The sequence below is a fragment of the Cercospora kikuchii genome (assembly GCF_019650295.1).
Source record: "Cercospora kikuchii DNA, contig_00004, whole genome shotgun sequence".
Classification (NCBI taxonomy): domain Eukaryota; kingdom Fungi; phylum Ascomycota; class Dothideomycetes; order Mycosphaerellales; family Mycosphaerellaceae; genus Cercospora; species Cercospora kikuchii.
The window spans coordinates 4,108,779-4,134,482 of record NW_025408585.1 but is presented as its reverse complement, the minus strand read 5'-3'; the positions used below and the strand labels follow the sequence as shown (position 1 = coordinate 4,134,482).

Sequence of the window (25,704 nt, the reverse complement as noted above, 5' to 3'; positions counted from 1 at the left end):
AACGAGCAATAGAACTTCATGCAGACGCAAACTCAAGGTACAAGCCTTCCGCAAAGCTCCTAGATCACAAACTGCGCTCACGATTTCGTGGCAGGAATCGATCTGATCATCGTGCTTGGCCGCAGCCACTTCGAAAGGAGGACCAGACAATTCAATCGTCGTTGGCAACTCACGTTCGAAGGCTGGACATGAGCATCTCGACCACCACTTTGGTGCTGCCTGCTTTACCATTGGATTGGCTATACTGATCGAATCTCCCTTCTTGGAGAAGTACCATATGCACACGATCGAGCATCCACGACGGCTTGAGAACGGGACAGAGCAGCTCGCCGGTTCATTCGGCAGGATTCACGCGCCTGGAACGCTGTACGAGGCAATCCGCGAGGCTCGGATGGTTAGAATGCCCGTGTTGTACTACGCATCATAACGCGTGAAGCTGTCGGTTCTCCTGTTGGCCGCCCACTGCACGATGCAACGTAGTTTGAGGGCCACGGAGGAACCAGGACGCCGAAGCCCAACAGGAGTCTGCACGAGATCGGACGCCATTGTGGGCTCACCACCAACATAGAACACGCGTAGACTGCAGCCGACGAATGACACTTCGCACGATCGTCTAGAACAACCAGATGTGGAAAGGCGTCTGTCTGCGACCGGAATTCTACTCCCTCGTGATCGTGATACATGATCGGTCAGTAATCTGCTTGGCAGCATACATCGCTGACGGAGCATATGCCAAACGTAGCCAAAGCTTCACGATGCAGTCACTGTTTTGTGAAGAGAAATATCTTAGACACGAATAAAGCCATAGACGGTAGGCGTATCATCACGCTCTCCAGGATTCGTCGCATAGCAGTCACTCATCTGCAGTCCTTTCTTATTTCACAATTGCTTACACGGCCACCCAAGTAGCAATGCCGTCCTCGAAGAGAATCCTCCTTATCGGTACATATTTTCTTTGATGCTATAGCAACATATGTCACTCTTCACTGGCACGCTGGCTTCTGTTACAGGCCAGCGGAAATCCAGGCACCCATATCTAGTCTTGAACATATTTCTGAAGTCAGCATACGATTTAGCATCCTCACCCGCAAAGACTCCACTTCCACCTTCCCCAACGACATCCCCATCTTCCGAGCAGACTATTCCAACCAAACCGAGCTCGAAACCGCAATGCGCGGCCACCAAATAGTCATCTGCATGGTCGCAGTCTTCGCAACCGGAGGCCAACAAATCCTCGTGGACGTCGCCATCGCCGCCGGAGTAGAAATTCTCATTCTCAGCGAATTCGGCCCTCCGTCTCGTGATCCCAAATTCGCAGCTTTACAGCCCGCTTTACCGCCGAAAGTCGCAACGGTAGGTTTACCTCCGAACGAAAGAAGATGTTATTTCCTGGTCTGCGCTGATTCCCGGTGCATTTTTCGATTGGGGAATGAAATCGGGGCTTTTCTGGTTTCGATGTACAAACGAAAACTGCGATATTGATCGATGGCGGGACGGCAATCTTTACAGCCTCAACGCTGCCGACGATTGCGAAGAGAATTCTGGCGATGCTGGAACGATCGGATTTGGTGAAGAATCAGTATGTTTATATTTCTTCGTTTCATTTTTGTTAGAATGATATTTTGGAAGTTTTGGAAGGGATTAATGATGGGGAGGAGTGGATTGTCAGGCATGTTACGTCGGAGGAAATTATTGAGCAGGGACGGAAGAGGTTGGCTGATGGGGATACGATGGGGGCTATTGATCTTGTGGGTGGTGAGGCGCTGGAGAGGGAGGCTTTGGGGGATTCGAGGCCTTGGGGCATCTGGAATGAGAAGTTGGGGATTCCGAGGGGGGATTTGTAGGAGGCGGTTAGGGAAGCGATTGATTGAGTTAGGATCATCATAATTCTCTTGGTCGACTCTTGACAATTCGAGGGACAGTCGTTGCTGCCAAGCATCTAGAGGATTGGTGATCTTAGTCAGCGGCGAGGAGCGAAGCTTCCTCGGCCTTGGGCTACCCACAGTATAGTTTGGACCTTCCAATCTCACTCTCGTCGTCTCGCTCATCTGTGGCTTTGTCAATCGTCATGAAGCTTTTCGATGCTCCACGCGGTACTCCATACGCTCTACGTTTCTTCATTCTTGAGCGCCGCGGATTGAGTCTTCACATCCAAAATGTCGATACTGCCACCCTTGAGAACAGGCGACCAGATTATCTAAAGATAAATGCCAGAGGCACTGTTCCAGCACTGCAGCTCGACGACGGCAGAACGGTTATCACAGAACTCTCAGCCGTGGCCGAATACCTTGATGAGGTGGCGGAAGGCGACTACCCTTCACTATTCGGCTCCAATGCACAAGAACGAGCAGAGACTCGAATGTGGTTCCGGAGACTCGATACAGAGATTTGTCAGCCTGTGATCGAATGGTGGAGAGATGACCCTGTCAACCTGGACCTCTTCTTAGGTCACCGGATCCCATGTCCTGAAGCAAGGCTCACCACGAAGCTGAGAGTAAATCAAGCCCTGAACCAACTTGAGAATGATCTCGAAGGCAAGACCTGGCTGTGCGGGGACAGATTCTCTGCGGCGGATATCTTGTCCTACGGACTACTGTGGAGAGTCGTTGCTCGAGGCGGGGGCGACTGGGTCTTGAACCCTGCGAGGAGAAATGTCGTGGCGTGGTGGACAAGGATTAAGGAGCGACCTGCGTCTTTACAGGCAGAGGGCGTCTTCACGAACGGAGCGTTCCGTAACTGATTCCGTGTCGTGTACGCGTGTCCGGGTGGCCAGGACTGACTCAGACCATCATCAGACCGTGCGATCAGAGTTTGTTACAGTAGTCTAGCTGGGATCATGCTGGCAAGACACGCACTACTCCACATCCTTACCCGGCTTCTGCACGCTGATGAATAGGGTACGTCGATGCTCGCATCTCGCATCTCGCACCGTGGGCCGTCGGCCGTTGGCCCCGGGAAAGCTTAACAGACTGCATCGTATAGTGGCTTTGCCAACAGACTAGGAATTTCCGGTCTTGAGATTACTGGAACGAACTATCTGCAAGCCATTCGATCGAGAGGACTACTCAAATGCAGACGACACAAGAAGTTAGACCCCCATGCTTTTCTGAATCGCAAAAAAACAGCGCATCAGGACTGTTCGTGGTCAACTGGCTCTTCCAGAAAACAAGCCCTGAATTCTGCTCGAGCAGCGCCAGAAAGGAGAATTCGCGATTTCAGGAAACGTTGTGGGCAACTTCCGGCCTGTGAGCTGTCTTGTTATCCCCAGATCTGTCCTTGCGTCTGGTGATCGACATGGCTCCCGGGGTTTTCGTATGCCTGTCGACCAGTCCTCAGTCGCGCATTCGCTTCGGCATGTCACAGGGCAAGTAAAGCTTTTGACACATCTGATTCACCCTGTAGGCTCGCCCCTTGGAGTAGGGCCAGGATCTGCAACGAAGTATCTCCAACCTTCGGCCACTTCATGCATGTTTCTATGTCCTTGTCCAGCTCCGGATCAACGGAGTAGGACACTGCATGACCCTTCGCACGACTGGAGAGACTAGCGTCATGCATTATGTTGGTCTCAATTCTGGGATCTGATAAAGTGGGGTTGTGCAAGCATCACGGACAGATTAGGGAGTTGCACAATTCGGACACGGAGTTTGTGACGTGCCAAAGTGAGAAGCTCATACCGAAAGCGAACCCACTTGGGCATTGATCGATGCTCTTTTTTGGAAGGGACGAAACATAGACGCATACTCTTCAGCTATGATACAATTGTACAACAGCTATTGCGACTGCCTGCGGCTTGCATGTGACAACGACAGTGATGGCAAAATACTTGTTCGTACAAGAGCTTGCCACGACCTTCTGTTGCTGCGACGACCAGATCACTGTATCCAGTGGTCATCAAGGACGTTCAAAGCGTTGAAAGTTTTGTTCTCCTGTCGGCCCAGTGATATGGCCCTCGCAACCACAGAAGACCGTGGCAAGCTCCTGTACGATTCCTGACGATGCTACCACGGTCCTCGTTTGAAATTGCGTGCAAGATCCCGAAGCCGTGCGATGCTTTCGGCTCCTTCGCGAGTTACATATCGTTGTTCTCCAGCCAAGCTTGCATAGCTGCTGGATCTCGGCAACGGAACTTGATACCGCATGCCCATGGAATCGCTTGTGCTTCTGTGGGCGTGGCAGTATCCGCGAGTGCATCCATCTCGAGTGAGCACTCTCGCTGGTTGCGGAACAGAGGAAAGACGTCCTGTTTGGCTTCTTCGCTCATTGGTTGGCGCTCCCAGGTGAAGAAATGAATCAGAAGAACGAGCGTCGAGTAGAGTCCTCGGCTGGCCACTACAGTAACAGAAACATTAGTCTCGCGGGGCAGCTTGCGGGAGAAGATGTCGCATGAGACAACGCTTACTTTCGAATCCAGGGCATGCACGTCTACCAGCGCCAAATGTGAGGATTGGCACACCAATCTTGCCGCCAGGAGCTTCCAGCATGTCTGTGCGGCCTTTGTGACCATTCATCCAACGTTCTGGCCGAAAGTCGTCTGGATGATCATAGACATTGGGGTCATGGTTAGCGGAATAGAGGTTCATGATAGTGAGCTGGCATCGTCAGTCCCGCGGGCAGTGCTCGTACACGCTCTGCAACACTCACCGTTCCTTTCGGAATGTTCATGCCTCTGTATGTGGCACCTTCGAGTGTCTCACGTGGGAAGCCAAGACGCACGGGAGTGTAGACCCGAGATCCTTCCTGGGAGAAGTAGTCAGATAATTGCAACAGAAGACTTGATGGCATGAACTCACGAGATGCAGAGCTTTGACGAATTCAACACGATCGACATCGTGAGGATCTGGAGGTGCGTCGCCGTACACTTCGCGAATGGCGCTGTAGGCTGCCTCCTCAAGATCGGGACGATTGGCAAGATATCCTACTGTCCAGTTGAGTGCGTAGCCGAGATTGACGCCAGCGGCAACTGTGTAACACTTTGTCAGCAGCTTTCAAAAAACGCAAGGAAAACGAGCAAAGCGTACTGCCAGTGTATGATGCTAGGAGAATCTCGGTATCATCCAAAAGGTTCTTCTTCAGGATGTTACCCATAATGGAAGGAGGCGCCGTTCCCGCCTCAATATCAGCTTTGAGATCATGGAGCAGCTTATCGATGTAGACGCCTTGCTTGCGGCGGTAGCCACGAGCACGATCTTCTGCTTCATCGCAGGACCAGCTCTCAATCCCAAGTGCCTTGCCTATACTGTAGATTACCCGTTTCACGCCACGCAGAATCGGCACATAGTCGCGAGCTGGAAAACCCACAGTACGCTGGCGGAAGATGTTCGTTTCGTTTTCAGCCAGCATGGCGACAGTGTCGTCGTCGAGAGGAAGCCCCATCAATTGTTCGGAGACTTGGCCAGTTCCGAAACGATGAAGGATGTCAGCCATGTCGACCGCATGGCCTTTGCTGATGCCGAAAACTTCTCCCAGCAGCTTTTTGAGCTTGGGATGAATAACCTTGGTGTATGTGGGTAGCACCCGCGGTGTCACTTGAGCATTGAAGGCTTTCCGAGTGCGCTGAACAGAATCATTGATTGGCGATGCTATTGATCAATTCCATCAGCATGTTCCGATTTGGGCCTTTTGGTACAACTCACTGCCAACCGTCCAGATGCCATTGGACGCATAATCGGAGTGAAAGAGCTTGAAGATAGGACGGGACGAATAAGCCACATTTTGCTGCACAACAGTCTCTGCGAGGGCTTTGTGGCTGTTGATGACAACCTGCGATGCTGTCAGAACGGGCCATCTGCCACTGGGACGAATTGCTCAGCTACCATCTCACGCTCGCCAAGCTGGCACCGGATGACATCGCCATACTTGGCTTGCCACTCTTTCAACTTCTGGATGTGGCCGTCCTTCATCTACATGCAGTCAGTACGAGGAAGTCCAGATCTGGTTGATTGACTCTTTGCCAACGCACATCGTAGAGATTACCAATGATAGGCCAGCCACTCGGTCCGGGCAGATCGGTGCCATGCGGGGCTCCTCCAAGAGCTCGATTGATTGTCCAAGCAATGCGGGAAAGGAGTTTGTATTGATTTTGTCCGACTAGGATGAGGAAGACGACGCCGAAGAGCAGTAGGCCATTGATCACGGTACTTTGCCCGTCCCTGACTAAGGCTGCCTCCATGGTGGTGCCTCGTTGCAATGCTCGTGAGCGCTTTCCAAGAAGCGGACCCGCACTTTAAAGTATTTCAGCATCACGAACGGCTCTGTTGGACTGACTGAATTGCCCTTTCTCCGCGCATATGGCGACTAGGGGACGACAAGCATCGTGAAGACCACGAGGTTGGGGCTGGTCATACCATGGGTTGTTAGTACAGTAGACTGTATGCCCATCTTATGCTAAGCACGGAGCTTGATCGACCGCCTGGATCCCAGTAGTGCCTGAAGGAGCACAGACAGATCCTTGAACTTCGAGTTAGAGCTGACTCTTGGTCCATACGACCGAGCTGTGCTGTTGTTTGAGAGGCACACGCTTGCCGGGCAAGCAATCGATGCGCGTGAGCTCGACCCTATTCGCCTCATCTCGCAGCTCGAACACCAGCCGATCGGGCAGAAGTCTTCAGGTCCGGCAGTCTCTGGTCGATGTGATAATGGAGAAGTCTGACACCATTGTGATCGCGATCAGTGCGTATTACCAGTCTTCTCGGGCTAAGAAACTGACTCAGCACACCACAGGAGTAAGCGAAGATACGCCCCTGCTCTCGACTTTGTCACGCGTCGCGGAGGCCGCGCATCGATTGCGATCCCAAGGACATAGGGTCATCATCTGCACTACTGGAGTGGTCAACATTGGCGTGCTCGATCATCGAGGATCAGAGCGGTGTCCTGACGCTATCTCCAAAGATGCACTGGCTGCTCTTGGACAAGGAAAGCTCGCAGCTCTGTGGGGCCAGCTCTTCAGCCATCTGCGACAGTCCACAGCCCATATCCCGATCTCGAAGGACGACATCAAATCCACGGCGCGGTTAAAGAAGATCCGACAGATGCTCAAGGATCTGCTGATGCACGAAGCGATTCCGATCGTGAGCGTACTCGGTAGAATACTGCCTGCGATAAACCAGTCCTCTGAAGCGGGTTATGTGGGATGCCTTGTGGCCTCTATGATTGGGAGCACTTATATCGTCGTTGCTAGGACGAAGCGCGGCGATATAAATCAGACAGAGCTCCGTACCTGTCTTGACTTAGCACTGATGGTCACAACTGCGATGGGCATAGGAGTGGGGAATTTTGCAGCTGTCTATCTGGATTATCTCAACCATGATGCCAAAAAGCCGATTGACTATGGTTGCAAGCTTATTATCGAAGACGTTGGATCACTCGATAAACTGCCCCGTACGATCGAAAGGCTGTAATTAGAGCAAATCAAATCCCGAGATTGTTGTCTCGAGCCTGGTCAAGGGCTACGCCACAACTACAGCCCGGCTTCCAACTCTCCCGACGAGTCTGCACAAGACTCGCGGTGTACAATCTCGCGCGTGTAATTGATCTGCTAGGCTCCTAGTCAGACGATCGTTGTTGGCTGCATGCGCCATGACATGGAATGCAACAGAGCATACGCTAGCCTAGACTACATGAAGCAGCTTCTCCGATGAATACTGTCTTCGAGAGGTGCAATAGGCGAGTAGAACGCAACCCAATATTTCGAGGGGTACACCACCTGTGCAAAGTGCCACTACTGTCGAGCGGCAGGATTGAGTTGCACTAAAGACGTGCAAGGCCGTCGTCTAGAACGATGCTGACGTTGCGAGACAGTGAGCATGTCACACCACCATGTCGTTGCAGGGAACAATTGTAATCACGATGGCTGAGGGGTATCGTCCTGAAGCTGGCAGAATGTTCGTGTGCCTCTTTAGGCACTTGAAGTTGCCGTCGCTAGCAATTCAGAATGCAAGCAATGGCTCAATCGTATAACCTCATGTTCCGTTTCCTGGTTAGCTGTCCTTCGTCCCCGTACTTGTTGTTCGCACAGCGCAAAAGCGGGCTGGCGTAATTGTGGAGAACCTTGAGGATATCTGCAGTCCACGATCGGTCGTGCAACACCTCAGCCCAGTAGTTGCAGCCGGAGATAATCACTAAGTTCGAAATTTTGAGGCATGGAAACCCGAGTGTCTACAGACCGTCAGCCATCCGGTGCTAGACTGCCAGAATTCCACAGCCCCTTGTAGGGCAATCCCGGTCGTTGAAGTGCGATGGGATTCTATGCTTGAGCCAGTTCCAGTATTTAAGTTCAAACTTCCTTCTCTTGCTCCAACGAGAGGTCCAAGTAGAAGGGATACTGCCGGAGCCTACTGACCAGGAAGAGTAAAACTAGCTTTGCGCTTGCAAGGGTGCTTCGGGGTTCGTCAGACCACATCTGGAAGCCTGCAGCAATTCTCCGCAAGTGGCACCTCTCCATATTATTGCCGCTACCTGGAAGACTCTTTCGACAGCTTTTTCATGCACAGCCCTATGAGCAGGCTCGATGCCACGTTGTATCAAGGACCAAGGGAATGTCTAAACGAGCAGTCTACATTTGCTGCAGAGATACAAGGTTGCTAGACCATGCTTACGTGTTCCTGGCCAGTTGCGGTACGATCATTCTCACATCGAAGGTACCAGGCGGCATGAAAGACCACTGCAGACTAGCAGATCATGTAGCGAGTCATCGCGGCTCAATGTCAGCTGAACTGACCAGCTACATTCGCCATATTGGAGCTTCAAATCACCACTCTGTGGCGGGATGATTCCTCATCTTCCGACTAGTCTTCGGCGAGCCTTTTGCGGTCGAGCGTGGCGCACGACATTGTCCAGAATCTGTTTGGCGGGCAAGTCCAGATCTAGACTTATTGTGTCGAAGCATGGTCCAGGAAAGGTCCTATGCTCCGAGCCTGCAGAACTCAATGCTTACACAGTTTCCTTACAAGGACACCTGCTGAGCGTCTGGTTGATGAAAGCTTCTTCAATGCCGTCAGCATCATCGATGCTACGCCCAAAAGATGTTCTCCTTGCTCACCGGATGATCATGCGCGCCCCTCGCGTTGTGCTCCACACGAAACAACGCCTTGATCCTGGATTCGCTCCACTCGCTCGTCCACCGTACGGCCGTGTCGTCTGTCGTTGGCCCATCTCTCCGTCAGCCCGACGGACCTCCACTCATTGAGCATGCTTTGTGCACTCCTCATGCCCAAACCACGAGCTCTAGGCTTCGGCCGTGTACCTGAGCTGGTCGGAGATATGGCCCTCATGATTCGACCTCCGTCTGAGCGAACTAGCGGGGAGAATGAGTGATTGATGAGCTATCCACTTCTGCACTTCTGCCCGCACTCGACGGCAGAGTTCTGGGCTATTAAGAAGTCATGCAGCCCCGCTGTTTCAGAAACTTGTAAAAAATTCCCCCCAAGTATCGAAGAGAAAATGTCGCTCTCTGTGCAGCTTGAGACGCCACACTCTGGCAAATATGAGCAACCCATCGGCCTGTGAGTTACCGTGCGAGACCTTCAGCATCTTCGAAAAAAGGTCGATTGACATCTCCGCAGTTTCATCAATGGCGAATTTGTACCCAGCTCCAAAGGGCGAAAATTCGAAACAATCAATCCGACTACCGAGGAGGTGATCACCTCTGTCTATGAAGGTGACGAAGAAGATATCGACAAGGCAGTTGCGGCAGCGCGTAAAGCCTTCGAAGGGCCATGGAAGAAAGTCACTCCAGAAGATCGTGGCAAGCTTCTGAATCGTCTTGCCCAGCTCTTCGATGAGAACAATGACCTACTCGCCTCGATTGAGGCCCTTGATAATGGCAAGTCGATCACCATGGCCAAGGTGGACATCAATCTATGCTCGGGCTGTCTTCGATACTATGGGTAAGCAAACAGTCAACAAGGCCAGATCTCCGTGAAGCTTCATTTCGCTGACTTATAGGCCAGAGGTTGGGCGGACAAGATTGAAGGCAAGGTGGTGGACGTTGCTCCCGACACCTTCAATTACATCAGGAAGGAGGCGATTGGTGTTTGTGGGCAGATTATTCCCTGGAATTTCCCATTGCTCATGTACGTCACAGCCATCGAGTTGTAGCCATGCCGCTAACAAGGGGACAGGTGGTCATGGAAGGTCGGTCCGGCAATTGCGGCGGGTAACACCGTTGTGATCAAGACCGCTGAACAAACGCCATTGAGTGCTTTGGTGGCTGCAAGGCTGGTATCGGAAGCTGGATTCCCGCCTGGTGTTATCAATATCGTTTCGGGCTTTGGCAAGACTGCTGGGGCCGCGCTTGCATCGCACATGGATGTTGACAAAATTGCCTTCACCGGGTCGACAGTCGTAGGAAGAACCATCCTAAAGGCTGCAGCGAGCTCGAACCTGAAAAAGGTATGCAACTGATTTATCAATCAGGCACAGGGTACAGTGAAAGTCGTTGACACGCTGCTGTAGGTCACTTTGGAGCTCGGCGGAAAGTCGCCAAATATTGTGTTCAATGATGCGAACATTGACAACGCAATCTCGTGGGTGAACTTTGGCATCTTTTACAACCATGGCCAGTGTTGTGTTGCAGGATCGCGCATTTATGTCCAAGAAGATATGTTGATCTCACGCCTTCAGCCAAACAGTATGCTGACAGATCGCAGGCATCTACGACGAATTTGTCAAGCGGTTTGCAGAGCGAGCACGGGCGAACAAGGTCGGAGATCCATTCGCCAAAGACACATTCCAAGGGCCACAAGTCTCCAAGGTCCAATTCGATCGTGTCATGAGGTATGATCAGCGTTGTCGATTCCTGTCATCCGCTGACCATGTGGTAGCTACATCAACTCCGGCAAGTCGGCAGGTGCCAAAGTCGAGACTGGTGGTACTCGCAAGGGCGACAAAGGTTACTTTATTGAACCAACGATCTTCTCCAACGTCACAGAGGTGAGCTGGGCAGCGAAGTACACTCTGTCGAGGCGTTGTTACTGACGCAGCCTTCAGGATATGCAAATCCAACAGGAAGAAATCTTCGGACCTGTATGCTCGATTGCCAAATTCAAGACTAAAGAAGACGCCATTCGCGTAGGAAACAACACGAACTACGGTCTTGCTGCCGCAGTGCACACCCAGAACCTGAACACCGCAATTGAGGTATTTCAAATGTCATGGTGAAGGTGTGACTTTGCTAAGACGCGATGTGCAGGTGTCCAATGCTCTGAAGGCCGGTACCGTCTGGGTGAATACCTACAACGCAATCCACCACCAAATGCCTTTTGGAGGCTATAAGGAATCAGGAATCGGTCGCGAGCTTGGTGAAGCTGCCTTGGACAACTACGTCCAGCAGAAATCAGTGCACATCCGGCTCGGCGATGCGTTATTTGGCTAGCTGTCATCAAGGACGACTAAAGGCTTGCTGAGAGATTTTTGCAGAATGGCGCGAATGGATGTAATTAATCGTAGTCGTGGAGTCATGGATGGTCGCTCAGGTGGCCTCTCTGATTCGGCAAAAGCCCTGTTCCTGCGCAGAGTGCACCTCGGTCCAACACAATGATCACGGACAGATGAGAAGCTCCGTCAGCTCTAATTCATCCGAAGCTTGCCACATCTTCCCTGCGACTTGATTACACGCTTCCGTACGTGTGGCGGTGTAGTACTCTTAGTGCTGATTCTTTGATCCCAGCTAGCTCAACGCGATGAGCATCGGTAGTTGAACTTCGCTCTCTGGTGTCAGACAATCAACAATTCTGCGAGTGAAGTATGCACGGTAATCCGTGGGCGTGTCACCCGATATCGTTGGCCAAGCATGTCCGCGCGATTCGCCGGGTTCAGACCAAGCCAGGGCGGAAGTGATCCATCACCATGGATCTGGCGTAACGGCAACAGGGAGCAGTTTGAGGTATTGCAACTCCATCGCAGGACAGATATTCAGTAGCTCAATTCGGCGAGGGCGTTGGAATTTAGCTACATGCCTGGGCACAGATGGCGTGAGGTCGGCAAAGACTTTTTAAGATTTTCGCGGCTGCTGCGGGAGTAGTGCCACTGTCGCCCGCGCGGAGCGGGGAAATTGGCTGGTTGTGTGATTGGTCATTGGCGCCGGGGGCATCTCCTGGCTGAGGTTGTGAGGCTGGAAGAGAAGTTCGCATCGCAGCTTCTTTAGCACAGAACTGTGACCCTTTGGACATCATGTCATGCTTGACAATGGAGTGCAATCGGCCCACTGCAGGCTCTCTACTGTTGCAATCCAGAACTACGTCCCTGATGACGTTCAGGTCTTCCAGCAGGGCGGGCGCAGGTACCTAGACCGCAGCCCCAGAAATTTCAGTGATGAGCAACATCGTCCGGGAATGAGCCTTGGAGCTTCTCCAGTGCTCCTTGATCTTTAACATAGCATGCTGCATGCCAGGTTCTGTATGTTGGCCGGAAACACGTTGCTTCGATCGAAGCTCTGGATCCCAGCTCTTGTGGAATGTCTGTTCCATTCAAGGGCATGGCCGCTTAGGGCCTCGTCCGTGAGACGACAAGAGAGTTCGAGCATGCCCGTCTGTTGCCGTTTTTAAGATTATTGTCTGAATGTTGGACAGTAGTTAGGCCGCCGGCGAAACGCATACAGCTATGCCATTCGGAGCTAGCACTCCGTTCATCCGAAGGGAGCGACGTCACCAAAACAGCACAGATCTTGAGCTTTACCGACCACGGCATTTGTACAGCAGACAACTCATCATGCATCATGGGCGACCAAGGCCTCACAGTGAAAGACGCAGAAGCGTTGCTCGATGCCGTCGTTGACTTTCCTGATATCAATGCTCAATTCGAGCGTGTCCGACCAATTACGAATTTCCGGAAGGATGATTCCGAGGCAAGAATACTTTACATATGTCGAAAGCTGCCGCATGCAGACGGTACATTAAGCAACAGCAGCTCAACTACCGAGGACTCACAGCTTTTTGTGCTCAAATGCAAGGTTCAGTAGGTTGCAACAAGAAGATCACAAGCACTCGCCTTGCTCATTAGCCTCGCAGAGCGCCATCTGTACTTGCCAATGGCCTGACAACACCAATTCCTGGGCCGAGTCCTCATACAAAAGCTGAGCAAGAAGCACTGCAGAAGTTTGCTGATACAAAATCACCTGGACTCCCCCATTTGGTGGCAACGAAATTGATCACACAAGATGAAAAGGGCCCAATGCCAGGAGGCTATATTTCCTACACAGTGATGACTTTGATGCCAGGGAAAGATTTAATGGAAGCCAAGTTCTGGAGTATGCCTGAAGAGCAACAAAACAGAATTCGAGATGCCTTTCGACAAGTGATCAAGTATGCAATGAAGATTGTACATCAAGGCGGGATTTAGCTACTGATGATTCTGACAGGAACGTATGGACGCTGGGAATGGAGCCTTACGATTGCGCCCTGCGAAACATTCTGTGGGAGGAAGCGACACAAACACTGTATGTGCTGAAAACTTTGCCTTGGCGGCTGGGTCACCTTAGAGACCATTTGTCTAATCAATCGCAACCTCGCAGGTCTCTTGTCGATTTTGAACACTATCATCCCATGACCAAAGACCCGATCAACATGGACCTCAACAACGAGATGATGAGATGGGGGATCGTCCGACGGCCTCCTCATACCTCGCACTGGAAAGCATTCTTCGAGATGGAAGGACTATACAATTGAGGGAAATGCTTAGCACAAAGGGAATCGCAGCTATACCTCACAAGGACTCGGCATCGTCGTAATCGCGAAACCCAATCGAATAGTAACTCAGATTCGAAAACCACCGTTGGTTAGCTGCCTTCAAGATTCAGCGATGCGATCAAAACTTCTGATTGAGACAGACTATGTCGCGGCTATCTGGTCAAGCAATCAAGGAAACTCGCATTTGCGTTTACATCTGCACTCTCAACAGATCTCTCATAACTCAATGTGCGAATCGGAAGTCCAATCTCCGGTTGCCTTGGTCTTTGGTAGTGCTGAGATAATCTTCTTTCTCCTCGGTAGTCAATGCATTCCAAGTTTGATCGCGACGCCTACGCTCATGGTTAGTGAAGAATTGGCACGATCATACGGGTCCACTTACCTGTTCACTTCGACGTAGAACCACTTGGCTGCGACAAACAGAAACATGTTGAACACGCACACAGCAATCAGAGCAGCATTGCCTCTGCGGTAGAGTGGCTTGTCGTGTTCTCGGTAGATCTGCGAGGAGATGATACTCGACATTTGCACAGACATGTTGTAGAGCGCAGAAGCTACAGTTCTTGTTCGTACCGTTCCAGCATTCCGACTCGTGATAGCGACCAGGATTGCGTGAATATAAGGATGCCCAACCAGCATCGTCGCGATTACCCATTTACCCCAGTGACTGCTGTCTGCTGGGAGGATCTCGAGAGCAATCAGCAATGGAAGTGCGTAGAGTTGGCCGGCAACGCCGAGTAGAAAGCGCTGGTTGATCTTTTCGGATAGCCACGTCCAGAAGAGCAGTTGTATGATGAAGAGCACGTATGCCGGGATGGTCAACAAGTTGGTCTCAAATGTGCCAAATCCAAGTGCCTTGAGGTTCAATGTCAGGTAGGCCGTGGGGGGTTGGGTTGGTATTCCCCAACTCAGTCCAATGAGGTACACCGGCCACATGTGCTTGTCTGTCAGACACTTCCAAAGCATGGACAACGAAAGACCCTCCCGATTGTTCATGTCACCCTTGGATGGATCATCACGAATGACCCTATTCGCGATGATGGACTCTTCACGCGCGCTGAACCAACCATTCTTGCCACGGAACCAGCTGGCGGTGTCGTAAGGGCTTGCAGGCAGATAGAACCAAGCGAGAATACCAATAAGACCAGTGAGCATTCCTTCCAATGCGAAGAGCCACTGCCACCTGGAAAAGGAAAAATGATCAGCAGCGTTCGATATTCCAACTAGGAAGCACTTACCCTGCAAGCCCGTTGATACCACGCATTCGCAGGATCCCGTAAGCTAGGAAGGCCGACACGATTTGTGTGGACTGGTAAGCCACCCAGAAGAACGATAGTCGTCGAGGTAGCTCCTTCGAGGTGTAATAATAAGACAGATAGAGGATCGTGTCAGGGATGAAGCCACCTTCGATCAATCCCAGCAATGATCGGCAGATGAAGTATGAAGTTCTGCCGCTGAGGAAGACTTGCATACTGGCGACGAAGGACCACGAGACCATCTGTGAAACCGTCAGTATTCCGACAGTGACGGTGCGCCACCTGCGGGCATACCTGTATCGGGATCCACCTGTGGCGAGACGTTAGCATCAAGAATTGTTGTGAATGTCGCGCGTGCACGATAGAATCATACCTATCAGGACCCAGTCTTTTCGATATCATTTGGGAGGGCAGTTCCGCGAACAAGAACGAGCAGAAGAAGATAGTCTGTCCATTGTTGTAATCGTTGGTGTTCATGCCGAGATCGGGGAGTAGATTGTCGCTCAATGCCTGAGAGATGTTGCCGCGGTCAAGTCTGAAGTCAACGATTAGCATATTATCCTTGTTGGCGGCGATATTGATTTACTCACTGGAGAGCGAAGAACATTAAGCATGCAAATGTGCAGATTCTCCAATCGATCTTCCGGACCAGAGCCTTCTCCTCAGCGGGCTCCCAGGCAAAGTCTGGATCATAACGATGCAATCCTTCCCAGTGATCTGCAGGCTTGTAGAAAGAAGTTAAGCCTTCTGACGCGAATGTCGTGCTGTTGCCTCCAGGTTTTCCATAATCGGTTTTGGTGGCGATGTTTGCGGTCTCGAAGCCTGAAGCCAGTATTGAAGTCACTGAAGTCCTTCTACGATTGTCACCAGCGGAAGACGGAGTGGTGAGAGAGACTCGCGGCTCCTTGTCGAAGTCTGACATCTTTTCGGCCGGACTTGACGTTGCTGACTGACGGTGCTGGGCACAAAGCTTCCCTGGGCCGGACAAGATCAATGCCTAGATGAATTGGCAGAGCTTACCACTTCTATATAATGCGTCGCAACGGCTTCGAGGAAAACTCTGTCGTCTGTAAGTGGATGTTATTCCGTCGTTTAGCGCGAGCACAACATGCCCCCATCGTGCTTCTAGAGCACGACATCTTCGCCACATATGATTGAGTGGAGACGTGGATGCTTGCTCTGGCCAAGGAACCAGCTGCACCCGAAGGCCGATTCAGTAGCGACCGTCGCATCGATCCCGAGATAAGCCTCGCGTGGCATCAAGGGTTGCACCGAATGTCTTGTCGCCGTGCTCTTTGCAGGTGCCGGTTAATGGGCGAGCCTCCCACGTGGTGCTGATCGACATGCGAGCTCGAGCATGTCCGGTTTATAGTAAAGGCAGAATGCATTCACACAATGGGGTCTCAACAGCCAATAGAGCGTTTCATGGCTGAATGTCAAGAGTTTGCAAAGTGAAGTGGCAGCCGATGCTTCTGGCGTGCTGTAAATTCTGTATGGCGCCATCACGCTAAGCTTCGTGATCATCAAGCACGATAAGCTGCAACACCAACAGCACAAGCCCTGCAAAGCCTTGCGGAGCAATCACATGCTTGCATTGCACGGCAAGAGTGGGCGTTGGGCTAACTTGTTGCTGGGATGCATCTCAACCTTCACGCACACATTCCACGCTTTGCCACGTGAAGACGGGACGATGAAGCGGGAGCATTGCGAGAATACTAGCGCAATGGCTACAATCCACATGGGCGGTCACATCATGCTGACTGTCCAGAATCGATAAAATCTCTGTAGTTGTGTTTGGGAGGCAGACTGGCGACCTTCAACGACTCCATTCGAAGTGCTGGTCATCGATCGATATGGCTGTCGAACTGCTGTCTCAAGCGACTGGCTATGGCGTTATTGTCGGCTTGTCGTTCCTCTTCTGTGCCATTATCTTGATATGCGTGCGTTTGCAGAAGAGGTACCTGTCCGAAGACTCTGATCAGTCGGAGATGGTAAGTTTCTCGACGCTCGAAGCGATCAACCAAAAGTAGCTGAGTGATCTGCACAGTTCATGGTCGCCAATAGATCTGTTGGTACTGGATTGACATGCTCTGCTGTCTTTTCAAGCTGGATGTGGATCAATGAGAGTGTCTTCTCTGCGGCCTATACCTACAAATGGGGTGTCGCGTTGCCAATCTGGTGGGCGAGTGGGTTGTCGTTTCAGATCGCTTTAATGGCAATCATGGGCATTGTAGCGAAGTTGAGGGTGCCGGTATGTTTCTCGAAGTTGTATTGCGGTGGACCGAGCTGACCGCATTCCAGTACGCCCACACATCGCTCGAGTTCATCAGAAGGCGATACGGCAACTACGCGCATCTCATCTTCATCGTTCTGAACCTGATCAACAACGTCTTCGGATGTGGTAGCATGATTTTGGCTGGATCGCAGCTTGTTACAGGCATGACTGGAATGCATGTCATTGCTTCTTGTGTCTTGATTCCTACAGGAGGTGAGCTGGCCATCGATCGTTTTCTTGATTCAAATTGACCCTTCTGCAGTTGTGCTGTATACTGCTGTTGGTGGTATTAAGGCCACCTTCCTGACAGATTTCTTGCACACCACCATTGCCCTGGTGTTGTTACTTTACTTTTCGATATCTGTACTCGTTAGCCCACACATTGGCGGTCTATCAGGACTTTACGAGAAGGTTCTCGCTGCAGACGACTATATCGAGGGCAACTTCCGGAGCTCTCTGTTGTCATTCAAGTCGGAGCCGGGTCAGTCCCATCTTTGAATTTAAAATCGGATCGTGGGCGTACGCTGACCGTTCCAGCTATCTTGTTCGGCTTGGTCTTGAAGTTCGGTAACCTTGCTCTTGTTCTCATGGATACAGCATTCTGGCAGAAGAGTTTCGCAAGTGAAGTGCACGCGACCGTGCCGGGCTACGATCTCGCTTCGGTCGCCATCATCGCGATTCCATGGTGTACTGGAACGATTATTGGCCTCTCCGCTCGGGCTATTGAGAAGACACCGATTTGGATCGCATATCCAGAGACGCTCACACTGAAACAGGTCAACTCCGGTCTCGTAATGCCGTACGTGCTGGAGAGTTTACTCGGAAGGGGAGCAACGGCTGGACTCCTGGTCCTCATCTTCATGGCAATCACGTCTACGATCTCCTCGTCCATGATCGCCGTGAGCAGTATCATCTCTTTGGACTTCTTCAGAACCTACGTCAATCCACAGGCCAGCAACAAGAAAATCATGCAGGTCTCACATACAGGTGTGGTCTTCCATGGCTGTTTCATGGCTGGATTCGCCATCATGTTGCAGTACGCTGGGGCTACTAACAACTGGTCAACCTATTTCCGTCCGATCATCGCCTGTCCGGGTATTTTTCCGATGATTCTGACTATACTCTGGGATCGTCAGACGAAGGCCGCTGCAATTGGTGCGCCGCTCCTCGGTCTGTGCTCTGGTCTGGCTGTCTGGCTTAGTCTGTCTTGGAAGTGAGTAGTCCTCGAAGCAAACACGAGATGGGCGGGACTAACATACCGCAGATGGGGCGGCACAATCGACATCAACACGACACAACTGCAACTACCTGGTTTGTATGCCGCTATAACGTCCTTCTTCTCGCCTTTGTTGTACTCGATCATCATCTCTCTCGCCTGGCCGTCTCGCTTTGATTGGCGTGAGTTCCTGAAGATCGACCTCATCGAAGACAAGAGCGTGGCGAGTAGTGAATCGCCCAGCACAATCGCGGTCAATCAGATCAAAGACGCAGACAACGAGAGAAAACTTGCTGTTGAGACACAGGCAACGCCTACTGGCTTCTCGGCCCTCAGCCATAACAGCGAGACTAGTCTCGACAATGTGGTCCACCCCTTCGATCCAGAGACGATACGGCACATCAAGAAATGGCGTAGCATCGCCGTGGGGTACTTCATCGTGAATGTTCTGACCACGATCGTGCTTTGGCCTTTGCCGCTCTACAGAGACTGGATCTTCACCAATAGCTTCTTTGGCGGCTGGGTGACGATGTCGATTATCTGGCAGTGGCTGGCGATCATACTGGTTGTTATATATCCTGTTTATGATGGTAGACATGCCATTGCAAAGACCGTTCGGGGACTGAGGAAAGATGTGGAAGGGGGCAAGAGACGTACGGTCGATAGTGAGCCCAAGTAGAAGCTTGTACGAAACTATTCTGGCGTTGGGAAGCCTACACTGGCAAGTCACCTCATTGCATTGAAACCAAGAGCGACGAGGCATGATGCGCGATATTATCCTTGATCGAAAGTGGAGTGACGATGTGCCGTGGTCTTGTAATACTGCTCCCGAAAATGCTCTTTGCCGGAATGCGTACTTCTGAATACTCCTGGTTCTTCATGGATGAAACACTTGATCTAGGCGACTGCTGAGCGTTATTGCCTTACGCAATCACGATGTCCAAAGCAAATACGCATTGTCCTGCATGGGTGCCTGCCGCTAATCCAATTTAACGGCTCTGACAGCATAAGTTTTCAAGATGGCTTGCCATATCGTTGACCCGCGTGATCGACCTCAGACTGTGGTTTGGCCAGGCCCAATCAGGTCACCGAATGCCTTCAAAGTTGCCCTGCAGCGGTGGAAGGGCTGTGGGGAACAAGCATGAAGTGTCAATATAAGTGTGGTGACATTTTGACCCCGAATGGCAGAAGTGCGGCTTGTAGCCGTAACGTAGGCTCAATCTTCAATCGCAGGATAATGTCAGATGTTTGTTGTTGCTTTGGGCGGGTCTGTGAAGACGTGGGCGGGGTAGACCCCGAAAATGCCAAGTCGGGGCAAAATTTTTCCTCAAGCTTCACTCGCTGACTGCTGAGCAGCCATATAGAGCACAACAACTACAACCTCCACCAATCAATCGCTTTCGTGGTGTAGTTGTGAGTTTGCCAACCCGCTCCAACTGGCCTCAGCAAGCGCTAATATTATCCCAGGGTTATCACGTCAGTCTAACACACTGAAGGTCTCGAGTTCAAGTCTCGACGAAAGTACAATGTACGGCTTCGTACGATTGTGGGCGAGCTGTTCAATCAGCTGCGATTCTTTTTGCTGTTCCGCATAAACGGTCAAGGTTTTGCCCATGGAAGTGTGTTCTCCAGCGCACATATAGCGATGAAGGTCAGACTCGGCTTCCAAGGATTTCAACACCCGTCAACAGTTTTGTGGTGTTGGCTAATCATTTGAACTTTTTTCTGGCTGCAGGAATGCTGTTGTTGCATCGAATTCTATACATGGTCGACGGTACAAGCCTGCGAATGTTGGAAGTATTTTCACCAGCCATTGCTTACCTTTTTTTCCTCTTAGGTCTGTACAGCGAGATTAGACTTCAAGTTCATCCGTTTTGGGAACATTCAGCACGATCCTGAGAAGACTCTATTCAGTGGAAGGCTGCTATTCTACGGAATGAATGCCAAGTCATCGGTCCACACCCCGAGACGAAGACTTTCCAACTCTATGTCTCTCTCTCTCTTCTCGTCTCCTGCATAGATCTCACAACCACCTCGCGGATATTTTACTCAGCTCGAACTGGTCCCAAGCTTGAGCTCATCATCGAGCGAGCTCTATCAAGATCGTCCTTGAGGCTGAGAAGTGCGGCTTACCGAGCTGCACAACCGCGTCGTAGGATTCACAACCTTGCCTCGCTTCTTTACGCTCAGCTCTACAAGATCCAGAAGGAGAAAGCACGGTTCGCAGCATTTTGACCGAGCTGATGATGCTTCGTTGATGCGACTGCTGGATGAGACATTGTCAAATTTGTCTGCGACGGTAAATTTGACTGGCAATGGATCAGAGATACAAGGCAACAGACATAGGCAGAAGACTTCGCTAAACAGTAATAGCTGAGAACCTGCGCGCGCCAACGGCTCAGCTGTGGCCAGCGCAATCTAATCAATGATCCGATCATTCGGCCAAGTCCGTCGGAGACTGGCATAGGCTTAGCCAGTGCTTAGCTGTGCAACGTGCTGCCGCGTTGATAGTGTCAACCCAATGCGTAGAATGTCCTCCTTCTAAAGCACTTTCAGCTGCAAATCAACCTTTGTCTTTCATTCTGGAGCCGCCCTCCATCTACCCACCATGTCAAACGCTGAGTCAAAACGTGCAGAAACTATCCGCCACATTGAAAAGACAATGGTCCTCTTCACAAAAGCGATAAACTCACGCGATCTATCACCCACATCTCCCATCTGGGAATTCCTTGGACCAGGCGGCATTGTCCACGCAGATGGCTTTCTCCAAGACGGCCCGGAGAAAACGCTCGATGTTCCAGAATTTCTCGCCATGTTGCGCATGATAGTGGACACTTATCCGGAATATGCTATACATCTTCAGGACATGAGCACTACTTTAGATGCCAAGGGGACAAGGGCAGTAGTTCACTCTAATCTTGACAGCCATGGGATGCCGAAGGGCGTGATCAAGCGTATTGTGACGATTACGACTTGGAGGAAGATTGAAGGAAAGTGGGTGGTTGCGGAGCATGTAGCTATCGAGGGTCATGCTGGGGATGTGTAGCAGTCCCGTGCAGTAGGTGAGTACATCTTGCCGATTTGGTGTTCGACTTCATCAGTGTCTGACTTCTGGCACTCCCCAGCTGCCGAAAAGCTCAAGACAGGCTTGACAGGCTTGCCATAAGCTCCGTGCAGACAAGTTCTATTTCTGACACTGCTTGGCACAATTGCAGTTTGGCGCCGCAGATGCCATGGGGATGACGATTGAATGCTTAGCATTGTAAATGCGGAGTTGGCATTGTAATCAAACATACACCTCGACTGGGTGCCATCTCGTTCAGTGCTAGTATCTATACTGCACTTCTACTTTTCGGGTGAAAGACCTCGCGGTACTCGTTTCAGCTGGTCAAAATGCGGATCCACAAAAATGATGAGGCTCGCTGATCGCTCTACTGTTGCTCACGCTGGCCACCTCTCTGCCTGTCTTTTTGTTGTGGCTTGTTGTCATCTTTTGGCTTGCCCTCACCCATGGTAAGAGCGGCAGTAGAGAGGCGGTGGGAGAGGTCCATTTGAGTGCGGATAGTGTTGGCAAGGTAGGAGACGAGGAGGACGTCTTGGATGTGGTTGTTACTGTGATCACGTTAGCTTTGTCTATACATATTGCCACACAGGAGGATGCAACATACAAGTCGCGCTCGATGTCTTCGGCGTCAACCTTTGGAGCAAGAGAAAGAGTGTTCATCAGGAACTGGCCAAGAGCAGAAGATGGCTTCGCCTCTTCGTCCAGAACATCCGACACGTAGTTGGCCACGCGCTCAAGCATCTCAAGCACCTGCTCAATTGCGCGCTCCAGGGTCTCAATGTCCGTCTGCAGCAATTGCGATCGATCTTCCCGGTCTCTTGCGCCCGCAATCAATTCCAAACCGCTCCTGTCTGCATCGCCGTACTTGATCTCGTGTGGTACAGGGATGAACAGACATGAGTCTGCTGCGCGCTCGGCCGTTACTCCAATAGGAGCGCTGATGTATGTGTCTGCTCGTGGATCCTGACCGGCCACGGTGTTGACTGTGAGATGGACTGCCGGGTGTGGCCATGTGCCCTCGCCTTGTTGGGAGTAGAAGTTCTGGATCAGGGCAGAGAAAGTGTTGAGCTCGCTGCTCGTGGCATACCAGCCGATCAGCACCTCCTTAGGGCTGGCTTTCAGATGCAGCTCAAGCATGCGCTTCTGGTAGTCCATATCCACCTCAACCTGCTCTGCCGTCTCTGTGTGCGGAACTGCATAGCAATTCCTGATCTCAACCTCCGTTCCATCTTCGCTTCGGACACCCAGTAATGTGCCAATGACGCGCTCCTGGTCTGCTGGTCGCCTAGATGCGTGGTCGAGAATCGAGAATATGGCTTGCGGTTGCACTGTCACCGTCACTGGCGCAGTGGTGGGAGCGGCGGTGGTGCCGACGGGCGCGAGGGGACGCGCGAGGTGGAGGAAGTTCGCCATGGTCGCGGCCTCGCTGCGTCGGCGGTGGTGGCGGAGGGATCGGCGGTGATGAGTGTTGACTGGCACGCGGGTCAAAGTCGCTGTGCTCGTTGCCGCGTTGCGTTCCTGCGGTGGGATGGTCTTGGCACGAAATTTCTTATCTTATCGCAGGTCGTGCGAAACTCAACCTTGCGACACGCGACTTCACTTCACATCTACGTGCAGGATTCGGTGCGGACATTTCGGCTTCGCTGGAGGCTCTAGATGAGCGACAAGACACTGATGATTTTCTGAAACAGTCGAGATCGTAGCAACGCACCGATATGGCTCCTTTCCGCGGCAGAGGAGCTCGCGGTGGCAGCAGAGGTAGGGGCGGAGGTTCGAGAGGAGGTTCGAGAGGAGGTCGAGGAGGTCGAGGTGGACTACAAAGCACTGGAAAGCTCGCCCGAAGTGGTATCAAAACGAAAAATGGCTATAGGAAGTTCGACAGCCAACGGGTCAAAGATGTGGAATCAGAAGATGAGGCACCACAAGTCAAAGACGAATCTGAATCTGAGCCCGAGATTGAGGACGACGAGGAAGTTGAGGTCAAATCGACTGTAAAGGCCTACAATGCTCTATTGCAATCATTGCATGCTCCAGAAGAAGCGGAGGAAAGTGGCGAGCGCAAGGCGAAGAGGCGGAAAATTGAAAGGATGGTTGAGCAGGAGGACAGCTCGGACTCAGATGAAGATGCCGATGAAGACATGCTGGAACGGGATGAAACAGATGACTTGACCAGAGATGTATCTGATGAAGAAGAAGAGGTGGTCGCAGACGGCGAAGAGGAGATGCTTGGATCTGAAGATCCATTCGAAGTCCATTTTGCGAACCCAGACGACAACGAACTCAAGCGAAGACTTGAAGCGATACAGTCCAGTCAATGGAAAATGGAGAAGCAATCACTCGGAGGCAAGATCAATGCGACTCTGCACTCACCGGCCTGCGTCGACGGTAGCGCTGCTCGGAAACCTGTGAGTGCCATCAGCAACCTCCCACTGAAAGAACGATTGTCGAGGCATGCGGACAAACACATCACCCTAGGTACGCCGCTAGATCAGACTTTTGCGTCGCATCTATTCAATTACAGTGACGTGCTACTGGGCAATCGAACGTCGCGGAATGCTGAATCACTACGTGTGATGACTGCTTTCCACGCTGTCAACCATGTCTTGAAAGGCCGTGACAGGGTGATCAAGAACAACGAACGTCTCGCTCAAGCCGATGACACAGATGCTCCAGAGTGTCGAGATCAAGGCTTCGTACGTCCAAAGGTTCTCATCCTAACTGGAACACGTCAAATGGCTGCGAACTACGCCGATGCAATTGTCAGTGCGTTTCAACCCGATCAGCAGGAGAATCGGAAGCGTTTCGACGATGCCTTCACTGCGCCTTTGGATGATCGCGAGCATATTCCGGAGGACTACCGAGAGTTATTCGGCGGCAATGACAGTGACGATTTCATGACTGGATTAAAGTTCACTCGGAAAACGCTCAAATTGTACTCCGCGTTCTACAACAGCGACATCGTCCTCGCTTCGCCTTTAGGGATCCGCAAAATCATTGAAAACGAGGACAAGAAGAAAAGAGATCATGACTTTCTCACTTCTATCGAAGTAGTTGTCGCAGATCAAGCAGATGCTATGCAGATGCAGAACTGGGAGAACGTCGAGATTGTCTTCAGTCATCTCAATCTTGAGCTCAAGGACTCACATGGGTGCGACTTTTCGCGTGTCCGGAATTGGTATCTCGATGGAAATGCCAGATACCTTCGCCAGACGATCGTCTTCTCCGCTTACATCACGCCGGAAATGAACAGACTGTACAATGCGCACATGCAAAACGTCGCTGGCAAGATCAAGATCGCACCAGTATACTCTGGCGCAATTACAACAACCAGTGGCCTGGGCTTCAAGCAGACATTCTCCCGTTTCGACTCACCGTCTCCTCCAGGCGATCCCGATGCAAGGTTCAAGTACTTTACGACTGCGATACTACCCCGACTTTTGAAACTTCCAAAGCCTGCAGATGGTGCACAAGGAATCTTGGTCTTCATACCTACGTACTTCGACTTTCTTCGACTGCGAAACTATTTCGCCACATCTACACAGACGGAGAACATTTCTTTCGGCGCAATACACGACTACAGTGAGAAGTCTGAACAAAGGCGAGCGCAAGCTCATTTTCGCAATGGCCGGCATTCGATTCTCCTGTACACACAGAGAGCGCATCACTTCTATCGCTTGCGAATGAAAGGCGTAAAAAGAGTGGTCATGTACGGACTGCCAGACAATCCGATCTTCTACCAGGAACTTGTCGAAGGCTATCTTGGTTCCACCATCAGTGAAGGGACGATCGATCCTATTGAGACCAGCATCCGTAATGTATTCGGCAAATGGGATGGCCTCCGGCTCGAAAGGATCGTCGGGACAGAAAGAGTGAAGACCATGCTCAGTGGTCAGGGCGACACCTTCGACTTTGTATAATTACCTCTAATACCATGTACCAATGCATCAGCCTGCTTTGCGCGGCTAAGATTCGCAGGCCGAAGGGAACAAGTGATGATGGTCTCGGTCCACATAAGGTTTCCACATCTCAGCCTTGTATAGCTCAGCCTTCCACATCCCAGCCTTGCTATGTTTAAAGCTACCCAGATTGGTCCGATGGCTCAATGCTACTGACAGCGCATTCGCACAAGCTGCAGGTCATGCAACACACCTGCCGTCGACATGGAAGATACTACCGAGAAGCGGGGTGGCTCCAACTATGCTAAAATGGTG

General features: G+C 51.5%; 11 protein-coding genes across 12 annotated transcripts; 8 read left to right on the top strand and 3 right to left on the bottom strand.

Moving 5' to 3' along the window:
• Positions 1–911: 911 nt before the first annotated feature.
• CKM354_000781800 (uncharacterized protein) lies at positions 912–1,844 on the top strand (the record flags this gene model as incomplete). The annotated part of the gene is made up of 3 exons (XM_044803178.1): positions 912–942; positions 1,016–1,353; positions 1,614–1,844. The coding sequence occupies 3 exons, from the start codon at positions 912–914 to the stop codon at positions 1,842–1,844; spliced, it is 600 nt and encodes a 199-aa protein (XP_044659113.1).
• A 224-nt stretch (positions 1,845–2,068) lies between these two features.
• CKM354_000781700 (uncharacterized protein) lies at positions 2,069–2,740 on the top strand (the record flags this gene model as incomplete). The annotated part of the gene is made up of 1 exon (XM_044803177.1): positions 2,069–2,740. The coding sequence occupies one exon, from the start codon at positions 2,069–2,071 to the stop codon at positions 2,738–2,740; it is 672 nt and encodes a 223-aa protein (XP_044659112.1).
• A 1,329-nt stretch (positions 2,741–4,069) lies between these two features.
• On the bottom strand, positions 4,070–6,169 carry CKM354_000781600 (uncharacterized protein; the record flags this gene model as incomplete). 2 transcript variants are annotated; one of them, XM_044803176.1, is made up of 8 exons in its annotated part: positions 4,070–4,329; positions 4,400–4,589; positions 4,642–4,737; positions 4,791–4,960; positions 5,019–5,579; positions 5,634–5,760; positions 5,814–5,900; positions 5,960–6,169. In XM_044803176.1, 8 exons carry the CDS (start codon positions 6,167–6,169, stop codon positions 4,070–4,072), a joined length of 1,701 nt encoding a protein of 566 aa, XP_044659111.1. The 2 variants fall into 2 exon arrangements, with proteins under 2 accessions (XP_044659111.1, XP_044659110.1); XM_044803175.1 differs by having other exon boundaries at positions 5,634–5,768; positions 5,822–5,900.
• Positions 6,170–6,635: 466 nt separating this feature from the next.
• CKM354_000781500 (uncharacterized protein) lies at positions 6,636–7,397 on the top strand (the record flags this gene model as incomplete). The annotated part of the gene is made up of 1 exon (XM_044803174.1): positions 6,636–7,397. One exon carries the CDS (start codon positions 6,636–6,638, stop codon positions 7,395–7,397), a length of 762 nt encoding a protein of 253 aa, XP_044659109.1.
• Positions 7,398–9,438: 2,041 nt separating this feature from the next.
• Positions 9,439–11,371, top strand: CKM354_000781400 (uncharacterized protein; the record flags this gene model as incomplete). Its single annotated transcript, XM_044803173.1, has 9 exons — positions 9,439–9,500; positions 9,561–9,884; positions 9,948–10,070; positions 10,119–10,389; positions 10,453–10,587; positions 10,640–10,773; positions 10,821–10,929; positions 10,987–11,136; positions 11,189–11,371. 9 exons carry the CDS (start codon positions 9,439–9,441, stop codon positions 11,369–11,371), a joined length of 1,491 nt encoding a protein of 496 aa, XP_044659108.1.
• Positions 11,372–12,712: 1,341 nt separating this feature from the next.
• Positions 12,713–13,661, top strand: CKM354_000781300 (uncharacterized protein; the record flags this gene model as incomplete). Its single annotated transcript, XM_044803172.1, has 4 exons — positions 12,713–12,951; positions 13,005–13,298; positions 13,355–13,432; positions 13,508–13,661. 4 exons carry the CDS (start codon positions 12,713–12,715, stop codon positions 13,659–13,661), a joined length of 765 nt encoding a protein of 254 aa, XP_044659107.1.
• A 244-nt stretch (positions 13,662–13,905) lies between these two features.
• On the bottom strand, positions 13,906–15,860 carry CKM354_000781200 (uncharacterized protein; the record flags this gene model as incomplete). Its single annotated transcript, XM_044803171.1, has 6 exons — positions 13,906–14,014; positions 14,065–14,865; positions 14,921–15,180; positions 15,233–15,248; positions 15,312–15,473; positions 15,529–15,860. 6 exons carry the CDS (start codon positions 15,858–15,860, stop codon positions 13,906–13,908), a joined length of 1,680 nt encoding a protein of 559 aa, XP_044659106.1.
• A 931-nt stretch (positions 15,861–16,791) lies between these two features.
• Positions 16,792–19,108, top strand: CKM354_000781100 (uncharacterized protein; the record flags this gene model as incomplete). The annotated part of the gene is made up of 6 exons (XM_044803170.1): positions 16,792–16,929; positions 16,986–17,189; positions 17,240–17,426; positions 17,476–17,694; positions 17,751–18,426; positions 18,478–19,108. The coding sequence occupies 6 exons, from the start codon at positions 16,792–16,794 to the stop codon at positions 19,106–19,108; spliced, it is 2,055 nt and encodes a 684-aa protein (XP_044659105.1).
• Positions 19,109–21,091: 1,983 nt separating this feature from the next.
• On the top strand, positions 21,092–21,475 carry CKM354_000781000 (uncharacterized protein; the record flags this gene model as incomplete). Its single annotated transcript, XM_044803169.1, has 1 exon — positions 21,092–21,475. One exon carries the CDS (start codon positions 21,092–21,094, stop codon positions 21,473–21,475), a length of 384 nt encoding a protein of 127 aa, XP_044659104.1.
• Positions 21,476–21,860: 385 nt separating this feature from the next.
• Positions 21,861–22,906, bottom strand: CKM354_000780900 (uncharacterized protein; the record flags this gene model as incomplete). Its single annotated transcript, XM_044803168.1, has 2 exons — positions 21,861–22,041; positions 22,098–22,906. The coding sequence occupies 2 exons, from the start codon at positions 22,904–22,906 to the stop codon at positions 21,861–21,863; spliced, it is 990 nt and encodes a 329-aa protein (XP_044659103.1).
• A 302-nt stretch (positions 22,907–23,208) lies between these two features.
• Positions 23,209–25,410, top strand: CKM354_000780800 (rRNA-binding ribosome biosynthesis protein UTP25; the record flags this gene model as incomplete). Its single annotated transcript, XM_044803167.1, has 1 exon — positions 23,209–25,410. One exon carries the CDS (start codon positions 23,209–23,211, stop codon positions 25,408–25,410), a length of 2,202 nt encoding a protein of 733 aa, XP_044659102.1.
• Between the last annotated feature and the right edge of the window lie 294 nt (positions 25,411–25,704).